A 17,139-nucleotide genomic window follows, 5' to 3' on the forward strand; every position below is an offset into this window, starting at 1 on the left:
CAAACATGTATACATGAGAAATAGGAGAGGGATAGGGCAGTGATCCCAGGCAAGAGTCCTTATTACTTGGCTGTAGTCATTCTCTTTCCTTCTATGCTCTTTTTTATTTTTATTTTTTGGAAACACTTCACAAGTTCTTTTGTCTCAGCATAGAAGGGAAAATTTCTACAAAAAGCCTTCCCTGTGTCCTGCTCTAATTAGAAACCAGACTCTTTTCTATCTGCGGTAAAATAAAGTGTGAATGTATGTTTAACTCTTGCCTTTGTACATGTTAGCCAAGGCTGTAGCTGAGCTGTAAGAACTGGTACAAGCCAAAATAGGAAAAAGGTGCTTTCTGTGGAGCAAGAATGATGTATTGCAAACCAAAGCTTTTGTTGCTTTCTTGTTTTAAAATGGAGGCAGACTTCAATGACAGAGAAGCTTCATACAGCAGTTGGATGTGGAGTTCTGAGCAAGGGATGTTGATCAGGAAGTGTCCCAACATCCGGGCACCTGTACATGATAAATATCATGTTCTTTTAAATCTCCCTCGTGATCTTTTTCATAGGGCACTTTTAAGCTAAATCAGCTTCTTACATGTTGGTGCTTAGGGTAATTAAACCTAATGTTGGTTGTCATAATTTGAAAAGAAAACAGTAAAGATATTATTGCTATCTATTCTGATAGATCCCACTGCACGTGCCTAATTCTTTCTGTAAGAGTAGGTGGCTGCAGACACCAGGGAGGGTGAATCTATAATGGTCTTTATTGGGTGTGTTATGGACCAGCGTCCTATAATATTCAGCATTCTTTTTGTTTTAAATACTCATGTCATTCTTCTCTGCTTCCTGTAGTTAGCTAAAGAGTTTTCCAACACAGGCCTAATTAACCTTTCAGACCTTTTCTAGTCCCCCTGTGCTCACAAACCCTTTGTGTAGCATTTCCATTGTTGTAGACACCATGCATTATGAGAGAATCAACTGAATGACATGGTAGGAGAGTGGGTTTTTTCCCTTATATTTATCATGAGCTTTATACGTTTTTGTTCAAAAAGCCCCAGCTCCTGGATCTGTGTTTTTATACACAGAATCGTTGTTTTGGGTTTTTTTCAGCCTGACTCATACTTTTTGAATGGTTTTGGCTGGTGATACTGTGTTTGCTTTGAAGAACTTGAGCCCTTTACATTTTAGAACTTAATCTAGATATGGAGAAAACATCTAGCTGAGAGCCTTGTTACAGAGTATTTTTGGGTGGCTCCTGGAGCTCTTACCTCCCTGGATTGTCCACCCATTAACACCTGAAACTAGTTTTAAGGACTTGTTAGGCAGCTCAAAGTTATGCCACTCTAGGGCAGGATTCCCTCTGGTCTGTGCTACCCAGCTCATGTTATGCTAAGGTGTAGCCACTCTGGCCCCCTGCCCTGGTGGCCTAGATCAGGCCCACTGCCCTCCCCAGCACCTCAGATCCCCACTCACTACTCCTCCCAGGAGGGTTACCATATTTCCAGTATCAAAAAAGGACACCAGGGAGGCAGTGGGGGGGGGGGGGGAAGGGGGGGTGCTTCTTTTGAAAACATGTCATCTTTGTTCAGTAAAATCAAAGAGGAGACCATATAGGGAATAAAGGGCAGGTCACGCACACTTGCAATGAATCAACATGTTTCAAAGGGGAAGCTTATCCATTTCCTCCTCTTGAAGATGTATGTCATCTTCCTGGCTTGTTACTGGTAGCACTGACACTATACTAATTATGGGTCATTAGCAAATTCTAAGTCACTAGAGTACAGAGCTTCTAAGTTCATGAATGACTCATGCCTCCTGAGGCTGGGGGGCACAGTGACCGCCCGCAGGCGTCAGCGGCGGGGTGGAGGGGATGGGGGAGTGGCGAGTGGCGATTGCCTGCAGGTGGCGATGCAGATGTCGCCGACAGCAAATTTCAGGGGGTGGGGGCATATGCCCCCCCCCATGGTTCCCCTACACGTCACCTATGTCTATGTTTGTGAAGTAGCGTGCTTTGCATCATAAAGCTCTGTAATGGTCTAATCATCTTTCTAAAGGGAAGCTGCATTTGTGTAACATTTCCTATCTACTGTGTCACTCATTTCCAGACTGAATAATTCTTTGTTTAATGGAGTCTAGGGATCTTTTTAAACATTATGTTGGTTGACAGTATAACATAAAGTATAGTGGAATCTATTGGCGTTTCAGAAGGAAGGTTTAAAAAAAGAAGAACGGAATGAATATTGGTACGTATAACATGTATTCATTACAAATATGGGGCTCCTAGGCACTTATGGAAGTATAAAGCTGAGAACATGTAAGTTGGGCATAGTTTGAATTTGGAGAATATAGTGCTATAAACCCTGTTTTCTCCAAAAAGGATACAAATAGACCAAATTCAGTAGCTTATCAGCAGGGATATTGGTTTTCTCTGTTAAAAAAAAAATCCCAAATTCTTTGAATAAAAAACCCAATAGCTGTGTTTTTCTGTGATTAAAATGAAACATCCTTATATATATATATAGCTATCAGTTGAACACAATATTTTGTTTATAGCTTTATAATTTTAAAGCAATTTGAAAGCCTACCAGTGCCTCCATCATTATAATAAAATAAATTCTAAATATTTTGGCATTTGATTTTGGTTTTTTTTTTATCATGGAAAATCAAAGTGCCCCCTGTCCCCTTCGCTTACCAGGATGTGGGTCCAGCTGCAGCTGTCCCCTCTGCTTTCTGATTCTGAGCAGCCCTGATATGCCAGTGCCCCTCACTCCCAAGCCACAGTCCCCCCACTCCCTGCAACCATGCTGGTGCCCCTTACTCCTGATCTGCAACTCCTGCCTACCCCCCACTTGCTTCATCCTGGCAGCAGCTCACCCCCTGCACTAGGACACAGGTCTAATTGCGGCTTCCCCCACTGCTGATTTTGTGCCGATGAGCAGCCCTGACATGCCAGTGCTCCGGTCCTGCCCATGCTGTTGCCCCCATTCCCAAGCCACAGCCCCTCAGCCCTGCCAGTGCACCTCACTCCTGACCCACAGGGCCTGCCCACCCTAGAGCTAATGGCAGCATGCCCTACCAGAGCCTACCAGGGGCAACACAGGGCTGCTGGGTGCCAACTGGCACTGCCTGCAGGGCTCACCTCCGTGCAGCCCCTCAGCTGCTGCTGTGAGATACCTATGGGGGATCTCAGCCATGCCCCTGCTGCAGAGGAAGGCAAACCTCCCTCCCCAGTCTGTACCAATATGACTAAGGGAAAAATTATTCCTGACCCCAGTGCAGCTTTTGTCTGACCCTGAACAGGAGGGGCAAGACCCCGTAGCCAGGACCCTCTGGGACTGAGTCTCAGCAGGAGCATTGGCATATCCCTAACCCATGGCTGACTACCCTCTTCTTGAACACCTCAAGTGCTGGAGAGTTCATAGCTTCCCAAGGTGTCTGTTCCACTGCTTTCTGGTCTAACTGGGATTTGAACTGGAATTGAACCAGAACCTAAGAACTGGTTTGAACTGATGATTTATTTGAACCTGAACCAGAACTGAACCATCATTTGTCCACAATGAGAACCAAGCCACACAAAATCACTGAGGTCACCAGTTAGACTTGTGTCACTGGTTAGACCAGGGTAACTGGTTAAATGGGGTCACCAGTTACCCTACTGGTCAGATGGAGATGACCAGTTCAGGCTTCATTAAAACTGCCTATAACATTTTTTTTTAAAACTATAAAACCCACTGGCTCATATGAAGACACACAAAGATAAAATGACATACTTGCTGCTACCACAAAGACACATCTCACTGCTCTATCACGAATTCTTGGGATTTTCTCTGAACCTCCAATTTCTATCACACATTTTTTCTCCCTGGCTTCTTTAATCTATATGATTGATTAACAGAGAATGGAGTTAAATGCAGGTAAACAGCTGTAAATAAATACTGTTGCTTTCTCAGTTAGTACACTCCTATTCTTACAACTGCTTATGTTTCAGGTCAGCTAGTTCCAAATGCCCATTTCCAAAGCTTGCTTAATGCTTTATGAAGTTGCAGCGTGTAGGATGTGGAGTAGGAGTGAGGCAGGCAGGCTCCTAGGGTCTGTGGAGCGATGGGAGGCTAGGGGCATGCCTGCAGGAGGTGTAAAGGGATGGAAGGCTTGGGGCAGGCTCCCTGGCTTGGAGGGGGCAGGCTGTAAAGAAGTCCCTTGGGCAGCCCCTCAGGGTGGGAGGGGGCTAGGGCCACAGCTGGGACCACCCTGGCTGCCTTTCTGGGTTTGGGGAATAGGGTGGGGGCTGTTGACACCCCTTGCTGGGTCTGGCAGGTGGTACAGTTTCCTCTGCCCTGCGACCATAACCTATAGGTAGAAGGTAATTGCCCAGGGCACTGCAGTGGTGGGGGTGCAGGCCTCACCTCAGCATGGGGAGGGGTGGAAGAGGAGGCAGTGAGCTGGAGGGAAACCCTGCCAGTGCTTCTCATTCCTGACCTGCAGCTCCCTGCCCCTCCCCAGCCATGCTGGAGGGGGCCCTCAGTGTGTGGGGAAGGGGGATGGGTGTGGAAAGAAGCAGCTTCTGTGACAGTGTCCCATAGGCAGGGGAGCAGAGTAGCTGCAAGCTCCCTGCAGCCAGCACCTCCTGCCTGGCCCTGGCCCCAGGAGCTCAGGGTACCCTACCACCTCCTAACCTGCCCCTGCCAGCTGCCCGTTAGGAACTCCCTCCAAAACATGATCAGAGGTCAGGAAAACAGACCTTACGACGACAGGCTGAGAGCCCTGGGGCTCTTTAGCCTGGAAAAGCGCAGGCTCAGGGGTGATCTGATGGCCACCTACAAGTTTATCAGGGGTGACCACCAGGATCTGGGGGAACGTTTGTTCACCAGAGTGCCCTAAGGGATGACAAAGTCATATGGTTGTAAACTACTGCAAGACCGTTTCAGGCTGGACAAAAGGAAGAATTTTTTTACTGTCTGAGCCCCCAAGGTCTGGGATAGCCTGCCATTGGAGGTGGTTCAAGCACCTACATTAAACACCTTCAAGAGAAAATTGGATGCTCATCTTGCTGGGATCCTATGAACCCAGCTGATTTCCTGCCCCTCGGGTAGGGGGCTGGACTAAATGGTCTTCTGAGGTCCCTTCCAGCCCTAAAAGAAAATTACAAAAATTGCAACAAAAAAAAAAGACACCTGGTGGCAGCTCAGTCGATGCCCCCAGGCTCTGGCTTCTTCCTGAAAAATGAATGCACAGGGTTGCTCTCTGTGGTCGGCATTTGGGTGAACAATGGGGCCTGACCGCTCCCCACAAGTGCACGTAGCGGTGGGAGGCCACCCCTCATGGGATGAACCTCTGCCCCGGGGATGAGCCACTTGTGGCTCTGTCTTGCTCCCCAGCTGGGCCGTGCGACTGTGCATTCCCCCCCAGGATGAACTGCCCCCCCCGGGACCAAGCTGCTTGTGGCTCAGTCCTGCTCCCTGGCTGGGCCCTGAGGCCACGCATTCCCCCTGGGATGAACTGCACCTCCCCTGGGACAAGCTGACCATGGCTCCATCCTGCTTCCTGGCCGTGCCCCATGGTTGCATGTTCCTGCCTGCTCCAGCCATGCCAACCCATTTTTGCCACTGCTCCTGCCACCTGCTGCAACTTTTTCAGCGCTGCCCCCCTTCTCCCCCCCATCCCATAGACATATGTGGATGGAGCTGCTTCCACCACCCTTCCTAGCTGTATTGCCAGCCACATGTGTGTGCATGCAAACATGCATGTAGCACCCCCTGCCTCCAGTTGCCCTGTCCCCAATCCTGAGCAGCTCCTTACAGGCTGGAATTTTGCCAACCTGCAAGGGGAACCCGCGGTTTCTTACTTCAATGGGAAAACCCATGTTTTTCTCCTTTAATGGGGACAATCCATGAAATGGAAAACCAGGATCCCTGCTTATCTGCTGTGGACTGCTCCACAGTCCCAGGCTTCACCCTCAGAACGGTGGCCTGGAAGCGGGTACTTGAAGAAGTTTAGGGATTCCACTGATTGGAGTGATTGTGTGGTTGGAGCCGGGTCAAACTAGTCTACTTCATTCATTAGTGTTCATTAACTTGTCCCTCCATCCTCCCCATGCCCCCCAGCTGGAGATTCAGCCCCCAACCCTCTGCAAACATCTCCATCCCCTTCCTATCTGGAGAGCTTGGAGTAGCTGTTCCTGACATCACAGGAAGTTTTGAGAAAGCACCAGAATTCCCCGTCCTACTGCCATTGTTCAGGCAGTTTGGAGAGGGCTGCCCCAGTAGAGCTCCTCTCCTTTCCCCTCCCACTTGCAACACTACCCACTGGGTGTTAGAGCACAAAGCACATCCAATAATATACTGATGGCACAGTTTATGGGACTGATCCTTGTTATTCTGCTCCCAAGGCCTTCATAAATAAGTGACTCCAGGCAAAAGCATGGGAAAGAGTGCAGCCAGACTGGCAGGCATACATAGAATATATTGAGGACATAAAGTAAAACTCAACAAGCATTGGCACTAGCAGATTCAACAGAAAAAATTTTAGATTCCCAAATACAGATTCAACATATTCATATCTCCCACTCCTGGGATAGGATGACTGCTGATCCTATCACCCTGTGACTCTAAATCTTTTCTGTTTGCAGCCGAAAGGGTCCTAGGGCAGGTCCACCAGGCTTGTTGACTCCACAACACTGCTAGAAGTTATTAACCTGATTGTACAGCAGCGCTGAGCAAACACCCCCTTCTCTTAGTAGTGAGCCAAACTAAATTTGGGGTCTAGACCTAAGCAGGGTGTTTTTGATATTCACATACAAGTCTGATTCTGGAGGGACTTTTTCAAAGGCATCAGTGGGAGGTAAGAGCCCAACTGCCACTTTGAGTTGATGTGAATTGGGTTTCTGAGTGTCTTTTTGTGCCTTTACAAATCTTCCCTCTCTGTAGCTTGGCAAATCTCCAATTTGTACAAATAACCAGTTTCTGACACATAATAGTGCAGGAAGAAAACTAATCATCCCAGCATGCGTTGTGTGATAAACTATTAGGGCTCATCTCATTTTAAACATCCAGGAAAGAAGAATGGGAAGTACCCTGTCAATCTTATGTTTTTCACCCAGCTTGAAATATTCCCACTTAACACAGATATCTCATGAAGTTAGCAGGATTTTTTTTCTTTTCCTGCTTGCCATTACAATTTGGACCTTTCTGAAATAAATTTCTAGAAACCAAAATGATGAAAAGATGGCTACAGTAATCATATTGATTAATCACTTTAAAAATATGTCATAACTAAACATTAATAGGCCTTCCCTTCCACAAAAATAATGCACTATCTGCTTGCTTTAAGTGTTTTAGATAAGTAACCTGACAACAAAAGGTATTTCTATGATTTTTTTCTCTCTTTTTCTTTTGAAAAGGGAAAGTATTCTCTTTTGAATATTAATTTATATTCTTATAGTCTATCTTGGTAAGGGCTATAAACCAGATGAGCTTCTGAGATAGAAAGTATACAAATCCATGTACTTATATCCTGTTTTGAGCTGCTCTATTCCTCTCAACAAAAGCAGGATATGAGACAGGCATGTTCTTTTGGCAAATATTTTTTCAAAGCTATTAACTATTTAAATGAAAATTTCTCTGCATATACTTCTCCTTGGGTATTGAACCTAGCTTTTGTTCCTATACAAAATATCCAGATTATTCAATGAAATAGATCTGTTGTGGCTCAATTTTCATTTTAAATATTGAAATGAAGGTTTTAACATAATGTTGAAGTACTATTGTTATAAAATGGAAAGCATCAGCTAAAAAATATTTCAGTTTGCAGTGCAGTAACATTTCCAAAGCCAAATAAATCTGAGCACTCCATACAGAGCTCAGATTAGCATCAGAGTACTGAGAGTTTATTTTTTGTATTCCAGTTCATTTGTTTTATTGCATGCAACCTCTTTGACTGTTCTCAGTAGGTTGTGGGGAACAGAAACAGAAGAAACCTAGCCTTATGTCCTTTTCTTCTTTAGTTTGCCCCTTGTTTCAGGATTCAAAGCCACCCTTAAAGATACCAAACCTTTTTAAAGCAAGCATTTGCATTGCTGTATTAGTTGTTTTGATTCATAGTATTAATTAACATGTTAAGATTTTGTATATATCTTGAGTTGCTTCTGTTAATAGATTTTCCTAAATTTTCCCCACAAGGAACCACAGGGTAGATGCTTTTATAAATGTAAATAACAACTACTATAATATCAGCAGTTATAATCAGAAGAGGCAGAAATGAATCTAATAATCCTACTTATGTTAACTTCAGTAGCAGCCAACTTAAATGCTTTGAATAGCTGAGACTTCTTCAGGTTTTCTCACAAAAGTTCAACCTATTCTGTCTTTTTCCTGAAGCCTTCATTTTTTCCTTTTCTTTATACAGCATTAAACACAGCACAGTAAGGCACTATATCTCCTGACACATGGACTATAATTTCAACCCAAAAAGATGCATTTATTCATCTCTTATTCATAAACATTTGTCTTTGCAAACTTGTTAGTCAAGGGATCTCCTGTGTAAAACATTATATGCTTATGGCAGCATAAAAACCCTTTCAACTGATGTCTTGTGTCAAGGCTTTCTGCATGAAATAACTTACCAGAAAACATGGTAAATTTGGACAGCTGAAAGCCAGAGGTTTCCTAGAGAAATCTATGAGGTTTTTCCCCTAGTTGTTAAATGAGTGTCATAAAACTTGAATGATCCAAGGTAACATTTTCAAAAGTGCCTAAACCAATTAGGTGCCTTAGTTTCATTGAAAGTTAGTGGAGATCAGGCTCCTAAAATGCATGATTCACTTTGAAAATAAGACTTAGGAGCATAAGTCACTTAGCTGCTTTTGAAAATGTCACTGTAAGTCTTTAAAAGTGAACCTCCTGTCATACAGATCTGCCTAGTGGCAGCCAATGAACATGAGAGGTGCTATCCTTTGGTTCTTAGCTCCAACCATACTACAATTCCACTGTTACATTTTGAACAGAAAAAGAATGCCAAAGACCTATGCAACCTTCATCCAATATGTTTATGTCTAAAAAAAACAAGATATAACATCGTGTATGCTAGTTCAATGACAAAATATCAAGCCTATTGCTGTCTGTAATGCAACTGGAATCCCTTCTTAAAGGGTCCCCAAGTGCAATTTGTTGCGTTGATTTCTGTTTTTCTGTTTTATTGAAAACATCTACTGGCAGCATAATTTGATCATTTTGAACCAAAAGAATCACTTCTTTGAGTCTAAATATTCTTCACAGTCTGGGACCATTAGATGCAGATGTAGAGAACCCGATTCTCCTCTCACTTCAGTGTTAATTGGCAGTAACTCCATTGGTGTCAATGGTTATTCTGCCAGCGATACTGGGCCCCGAGGGTGCTCTAAATACATCTAACATGCAGAACATGAACTTCAGAATCATCAAATAATTTCAAGCCAGTTCCAAACTGTCAGCCATCCGGGAGGAAAAATTCTTGAAATTAAAAGTAATAATATCCTCTGTCCCTTACCTGATCCCCAGGAGTTGGTGAAGCTTCAGTTTTATCCCAAATTAAGAACATGAAATGAACAATATCCAGAAATCATGAGCACCACTCGGAGAGTGAGGAACAGATATAAAATCAGGATTTAATTTCACTAGGTAATACTGGGAGTGTTCAGCTTTCCAGTCTCCAAGGTTTCCCAGCTGGGGGCCAGCTTTTCCCATCCTGCATCCCTGCATCCTGTTATTGTTACAAACCTTAGTAATGCCAGTGAGAAAAGGGAGTGGAGGAAACAAGATAAACTTAGAGTCATTTTGCTAGACTTGCCTTTCAGAGGGTGTAACAAATACATATCTGAATAAAAGGAAATGGCCTGTAAGAGTAATATAAAGCCAGTGCTGTTATTTAGTATCTTTCTTACTGATCATTTTCAGTTTAGGGGTTATTAAAAATCCTAACTTAGCACTTGTTTTTATTTTTATTCTCACTATTTGAAGAGTATGGTCTCCGGCTTATTTTCAGATTTGTTTTCCCATCAGGCAGATGGGAGTGTTTTTGTCTCTCCACCAGGATTATTACACCACCCACAAAGGCTGAAAGTCCATCAAACAGGAGTTCTTATAAAAAGTTTAAGAGCCAGCCTTTGCTAGTGTGAGAGGACTGGGATATATTGAAATTCTGGGATGAGCCGCATGCTGGTCTTGGTAACAGTTGTACAGATTTGATAGATCTGGCTTCAGCAAATCAGAGAACAGAAATTGGTTGCAAATTTCCAGCCCAGTGCCAACTTCTTTGCCTTGCACTTTATGTAATGATCCCAACCTGTGCATGGTAGACAAAACGCTGTTTAGATTTTATGGACTATTCCAGAAGTGGAAGTGATGACCCAAGATGTAAGGCAGTAGAGAGTTGGGCCCCAAGATTCACAAACAAAAAATCTTAGGAGAAGAATCACTGAATAACATGTATTGCCTTCATTGTATTAGACATTTTCAAGTGGAGGAATTTTTGGGAGAGAGGAAAGGGGAAAAGATCAATGTTCCAAGAGGATAGCTTGTGTTATGCTAGCTGGCTTGATTTGCTGTTTAATTGCAGACCAATGAGGGTTTGATTTTGGCCTCAGTGACTGCAGTGAGTGTTGCTTTCTTGAAATTTAAGGTAGGATATAGTCCAGTGAGCTCAGCATGATAAGCAAATGGGCCTTCCTACAGCTTAGGCAGAATGCTGCGATCCTGCTTTTGAACAGCAGAACATGCTTTACTTTTGCTGCAGCTTAAAAACAAAGAATGTCTATCCACTATTTTGTATGTTTAAAGCAGGAGGAAATTTTAAATGGACTAATTCAGGAGAAATTCTAAGAAACATGAGTCTTAACCCCTCCCCTCCCCCCCCCCACAAAAAAAACCAAAAACCAAAAAAACCCCAACAACCCCAAACAACCAAAAAACAAAACCCAACTAATTTTGAGGTGTTGTCACCACATCGTGATGTATGTTGCACATTTGGTGACATTTCTTACGGAAGGCTTTAAATAATAATGATCCAGAGTTAAGTACTCTCACCCCTATTCTTCATCATGACTTAGCACAGGTAATGGGATTGATTTCCCAGCTTTCCAGAAGACTGAGCTTTGGTTACATTACTGCACATTTTTATGACATGCTGCAGCAAAGACAAATTACTATTTTAAAATTTTGATACATTAATTATTCAGGAAGGTTAAGCAACTAATGAGGGGACATTTTTCAAAACCTTTTTTTAAGGAGACTGATTACAATTAAGTTTCCTTGCAATAAAATAAGCCACTCCTATTTCATTGCTGAGGAAAAAGAAGAGGGAGAAATGGAAAGGATATTGATGGGAGGTTCCCAGTGAACTGTAGTTATCTGTGGAGGATAGGCTGGTACCCAGGGCAGACAACAATCCTAGATACCATTTACTTTTGCAAATGATTCCAAGTGTGTTTGACTGCTGATGTCCTTTGATCTTGGTACCTGTGGAGAAAACATGCTTGTTAGCTAGCCTAAACCAAGAATGGGGCAAAGAAAAGAGAGCTCTTCATGTTCCTTGATTTAAAAAATATATGCATCTTCTACAACGATGCTCTTTAGTTCTGCAAGTGCATACAGTTGGATTGCTGTTCTATCAACTTAAGGACCTTAGAGCCTGATATAAAGCGTGTAAAGATTTTTCTTTGCCTTTATGGGCTATGAATGAGTCCCATTGTAACAACCTGGTTGTTAGTTAGATTTGATCATCCAGGCCTTTCTTCCCTTGCATGTACTAGAACAATAGGTCTGAACGGCAGCATTGAGATCCATGATTTGGATCAGCCAATTTTTTGTCAAGTCAGTCTTGAGGCCACTGTGATCATTGGGGCACTTTAGATGCTGTAACAACTAGGGCTGTGCAAAATTTCGCCAAGTGTTTTGTTTCGAAGCTGTTTTGACACATTTTGAGCTTGAAACAGTGAAATTGAAATGAAACAAAAAGCATCGAAACAGTTTTGAAATGAAATGAAGGCACTCAAAATCTTTTGAAAGTTTCAAAATGTTTCGAGTTTCGAAGCAGCCCGGTGGTGGGAGGCAGGGGAGAGCCAGGGCTGTGCTCCGAGCGGCTCTGCAACCCCATGTAGCTCAGCGCAGCGGGGAGCGCAGCCCTGGCTCTCTCTGCCTCCCACCACTGGGCTGTGCTCCGTGGGGCTGGTGGAGCTGACCAGAGGGCAGTGCCAGCTCTACCCACCTCCCACCTCCGGGTTGCGCTCTGCTCGGCTCAGCCAGCCCCATGGAGTACAGCTCGGCGCTGGTAGGTGGGCAGAACCGGCTGGCTCCACCAACCCCATGGAGCACAGCCCCAGCTCTTCCCGCCTCCCACCACTGGACTGTGTTCCGTGGGGCTGCGGAGCTGAATGGAGTGCAGCGCCAGCTCTGCCCACCTCCCGCTGCTGGGCTATGCTCCGATCAGCTCTGCCAGCCCCATGGAGCTCAGCCTGGCAGTGGGAGGTGGAGCACAGCACTGGCTCTGTCCACCTCCTGCTACTGGGCTGCGCTCCATGGAACTGGCGGACCTGATCAGAGTGCAGTGCCGGCTCTCCCCACCTCCCACTGCCAGGCTGTGCACCAATCGGCTCTGCCAGCCCCATGGGGCCCAGCCCCACTCTGCCTGCCTCCTGCTGCTGGGCTCTGATCTGTTCTGCCAGCCCCATGGAGCACAGCTGCTGGCAAATGTTGCTTTCAAGACTTCAAGGTGTGGTTTCTGAGAAATCTGCACCTATCTCCTTGAATCTTGGCAGGCTTCATGCCCTCAGAAGGGGCTACCATCCCTACAATTTGCATCTGAATCAGGCGATAAATGACAATGGTTTAGGCATTTTCATTATTCCTGATTATAACCTATGGGCGAAACGTTGAAACAGAGAAATAGTTTTGATGAAACGAAAGGGACATTGCTTTGAAACAAAACAAATGATGAAATGAAACACTGTCCCTTCAAAATGGAATTTGAAACAAAATGATGGTGTTTCACACAGCCCTAGTAACAACCCTCCTCCACTCTGAGGTTAGTTGAGTTGCTCTGCATCATCGGTGACTCTTTGGGCAAAGTGATCTGGTGGTGCTCGTCTCCTCTCCAGGCATGGATGGCATTTGGCTCACAGGGATCTCATGCCCTTTGACAGGCCTTGTTTTTAGATCGCTGGGTGTCCACATCCCTCCTCACCCAGACTAGCCCAGGTTGGGGTGCCAGTTTAGTCGCCGACAGCCTGGCCATAGAACAGGCTGTATTGGTTTACATGGTACCAGATAGTAGACCAAGAGAAGCCTGGCCTGACAGGCCAATTTATAGTACTCCTCTGAAAAGTCCTAGAGAGTTTAATGTTTGATGTCTTTATAGACTTTTTCAACCATTGTATGCAATTTAATGGAGAATTATTTCAGAATTCTGTGGGGTACTTTGACTGGATTAGAGAAATATTTCTCGTATAACCCACTTGCATGTCCATAGAACCCTTTCATATTATACTCTGGGTTTCCTCTCTGCTGAATTCTGTTGGACTTTTCTTTAAGAGATAATGATGACGTGATATGCACTTGGGCATTTTAAGTTAAACGTTCTTCCAAATAGAGAGCCTTTTAGGCTCTTAAGTCACCAGTTTAAGTCTAGGCTTTCTCACTGTTGTGCTTTCTGGGCATCATGTGCCAGGTTTGCAAAAAAGGCACTTAAATAGAAGGGGTCTGGCTTTCAGAGATGTTAAAAACCTGTAATTCAATTTGTAGGTAAAACAAACTTAAAATGCTGGAATACTGATTTTCTCCTAACTTTTGGTTTCAAACTGTCCTCTAGGTGTGCAGAGAAAATCTGCAGCTCTGGGGATTGGCTGATTGTCCACATTATCCTCGTTACTGGGGAAGGGCCTCCAAACAGAGCTTTATATAAATGTATGGAACTTTAGCAGATTTACCATGTACTTTGCCTTTTCCGAGTATGTTGGTAGTACTGTAGTTCTATTGCAGGCCCTTCATGTGAAGCATACTGGGTAAAGGCTTGGATTTCTGTCTAAACAGTGAAAGCTTCTAGAAAGAGAAGGAATCTACAGGTACAGATAGACATGGGATCCTTAGCAAGTAGTATGTTCCACTCAGAGTTGAAGAGAATTAATGCTCAGTATGAGATGGAAAGCACTAGGAAGTGGCTGACTGCCTTAGCAAAAGATGTTGTAGTATTGATTCTGTGGTGGTTGTCTACATCCATAGATCTCTTCTACCTTAAATGATATTTGGTCTTTTCCCTTGATGACATGTCTCTTCAGGGCTTAGTCTGAAAAAAATTGCTGTGGAGTAGCTATATACAGCTTTTTCACCTTGACTCCTTTTGTTCCAGTTCCACTCTTTGTCCATTAGGTATTCTGGATTTGATCTTTATGCTGTTTTCATGTAGAACATTGGCTTAGACCATTGCAGAACACCTAGTTCCTTCCATTTCAGTTTAGTTTAGGCAAGTACTTCTATCAGCTCTTATGTAGTTTAGGTAAATAGGAAAGTAAGACTAGAAGGGCTTCCTGGACTGCTGAGTCCAGCTCCCTACATTTTGAGGGCAAACATTTATTGAAGGAATCCCCTGAAATGCCACGTTAGGCCCTCACCTCAACTTAGTGTTGATCTCAATATAAGCAGATCATGTGAACTGCTTTCGATTGTAAAAATCAAAGTTGTTAAACAGCTTTTTTTTTTTTTCTGGAGTCAGGAACACTCAAGCTTTATTTCTGAGAGCTGCCAATCCAGCTATGGTTGAGCGTGATGTTTGCCTGAATCCAAACAAGCATATCTGTTTTGGCTTTTACTAATGAGAAGCGCGTTTCAGTGGGCAGAGATTGACTTTTCACTTAGTACAGTGAACACAGTGAGCCTGATTATGTTCTCAGATCCATTAATGTAGATGAGGAGTAACTTCACTGAAACTGATGAATTTATACTTTTAGAAAACCATGCTGAAACCGATATAGTCTTTCAGGTTTATATTTTATGATTACAGTCCTGTTTACCACATGCTGGGTGACTTGGCCAGGTGACTTGAAACTAAAACATCTTTCTTTGTGTGGCCAGCCAGATGACAACATGCATAATAGTCTGTATAAGTGTTGTATAGTCTACTATTTTTCAGTGCTCTAACTCTGGGGGAGGACTGCTGCTTCAGTCTTTGCTATTACAATCTGTATCAATACTGATTCTCCATTACTTTTCCCTGTTATATACAGGGAACCAAATGAATATTTATGGGTGCATATACATGTACTAACTTTCTGACAGTTAAGCTGGCTTAACATTTTAAAGTTGCCTTAACTGTCAGAGTGTACACATGTATGGGGAGCATAGTCAACTTAAATGCAGTGCAAAATAATACACCTTCAAGGTGTATTATCTTGAGCCACATTAGTTAAGTTGACTTAGCTCACAAGATGGCTGCCACCATATTAAGGAGTTGTACATGTGTGCACTCCGAGGTGGCTTAAATTAAGTTGCCTTATTTGAAATTGCCTTAGTACATGTGTACACACCCATTACGCTAGGGTAAATCCAGAAGAAGTTCTAATATTTTGAAAGCAAAATACATCTTTCAATTTAAAGTCATTTCTAATCTGTTGCATCTCATTGTCAATGTGCAGTTTGCATGCAGGACAGTAATTCTCCAGCTTTAGAGACTTAAAGGAGGGGTAGCATCTTATTTGATGTCCTTGCAAGGCAGTTAAAAACTCTCTAGGAAGCTCTTGCTGTTGGTTTTTGGGTCACTGTTGGGTCTCTGTTGTATGTGCCTGCTTTTGGAATTTGATGCCTTTTAATAGTCATTGAAATTGATGGCTTTGCCGATGTGACACAAGCAAAGAAATGTTATCTTTTACACTGACTCTGCATTTTGGGAGCTGTTTATATAATCTTGTATTGTTTTGAATTTTCATTCTAGGCCTTGATTTTCAGTTTTGTCTCTCATCTGACTAACAACCTATTAAATTTGCCTGGCAACACTCAGGATAACTGTAGTTGTAGGGCCCAAATCCCGGCTGGCCAAAGCAGGAAAAATTCCACCGAAGTGAATGAAAGCGTATCCCCTCCGGGTGAATTTAGTACTTGGTTTTTAATGATGCCATTTAAAAGTGGATTGCTTGTTTTAGGCAATTTGGTGGGGGGTAAGGGGAGCACATGTAACCAAACTGTTTACTACAACAGCTCTTGTTATAACAAACCATTATGCAATTATAGCAAATTCTGATTTTTTTAATTTGTCAGGTTTTGACTCCCTTTGGGTTGGGGTTTACACTTAAGCTGTATACGCAGAGTCTGTCCCCTGTGTGTGCTTTGCAACGTAATTTAACAAGGCAAAGGCCAGGGCCAGTATGTTGACCTCATAAAACTTAGCTACAAGGTGAGATACAAGTGAAGCTGTGCCAGGAGTTGACATTTAATCACAATGGTAATACTTGTCTCAGGTTTTTTTGTCAGACCAGTGAAGAATGATGGCAAGAGTGCGAGCAATTTGCACCCGTTACAAAAATAAACCCCAAACTGCTAATTTGAAAAGCTTAGATAATCATTGTAAAATTCCACACATTTTAAATGGAGTGCAATTGTATGTGACAGCTGTCGAAGTCCCCTCTCAAAGCAGCATTACTTACTGTTAAAAATAACAATTTCTACTCTGTGTGGCAGTTCTTAATCTCAGCAAAAAGTTTTATTATTATTTCTGGGACTTTTAATCAGGGCTGGGGAGTGCTATCAGTCACTTCCATTTACTAGCTGTTTCCCCCTTTGTCACAGACTGAGGTTTGTATTCTGCAGCAAGTCTGACTTCAACTTCCTATAGTCAGATTTGTTAAACAGGGGAATGTAACAGTGAACTTTTTTTTTTTTTAATGTAAGGTGTGAAGAAACTGCTTAATTTTGTTTCAGCAGGCTAATGGAGGCTGACACCTGCCCTGTATATGTAAAAATAATTGTTTCGGTAATGTCTTCAGCTTGGGCTAGTATAGCTGCATTTGATTAAACTAGATCCCAAATTAAAGATAATCCTATACCTCTTAATCAGGCAAAATTCCTGTTGATTTATTGAAATATATGACAGTTTTAGCTGCATCAAGACTGAGTTAGGGCTGCAGGCATTTGACTCTGAAACATTC

At 43.3% G+C, this 17,139-nt stretch overlaps 1 protein-coding gene across 2 annotated transcripts in view; it reads right to left on the minus strand.

Moving 5' to 3' along the window:
* CDH5 (cadherin 5) overlaps positions 1–9,668 on the minus strand; it is a 59,165-nt gene extending 49,497 nt beyond the window's left edge. The window contains exon 1 of one of the 2 annotated variants that reach the window (XM_006016416.3): positions 9,501–9,668. In XM_006016416.3, the coding sequence (XP_006016478.1) occupies positions 9,501–9,551 (51 nt within the window). In that variant the 5' untranslated portion in view covers positions 9,552–9,668. The remainder of the gene's footprint in view (positions 1–9,500) is intronic. The other variant, XM_006016415.3, reaches the window with a different exon arrangement.
* Positions 9,669–17,139: the final 7,471 nt, after the last annotated feature.

The sequence above is a fragment of the Alligator sinensis genome, unplaced genomic scaffold (assembly GCF_000455745.1).
Source record: "Alligator sinensis unplaced genomic scaffold, ASM45574v1 scaffold349_1, whole genome shotgun sequence".
Lineage (NCBI taxonomy): Eukaryota > Metazoa > Chordata > Crocodylia > Alligatoridae > Alligator > Alligator sinensis.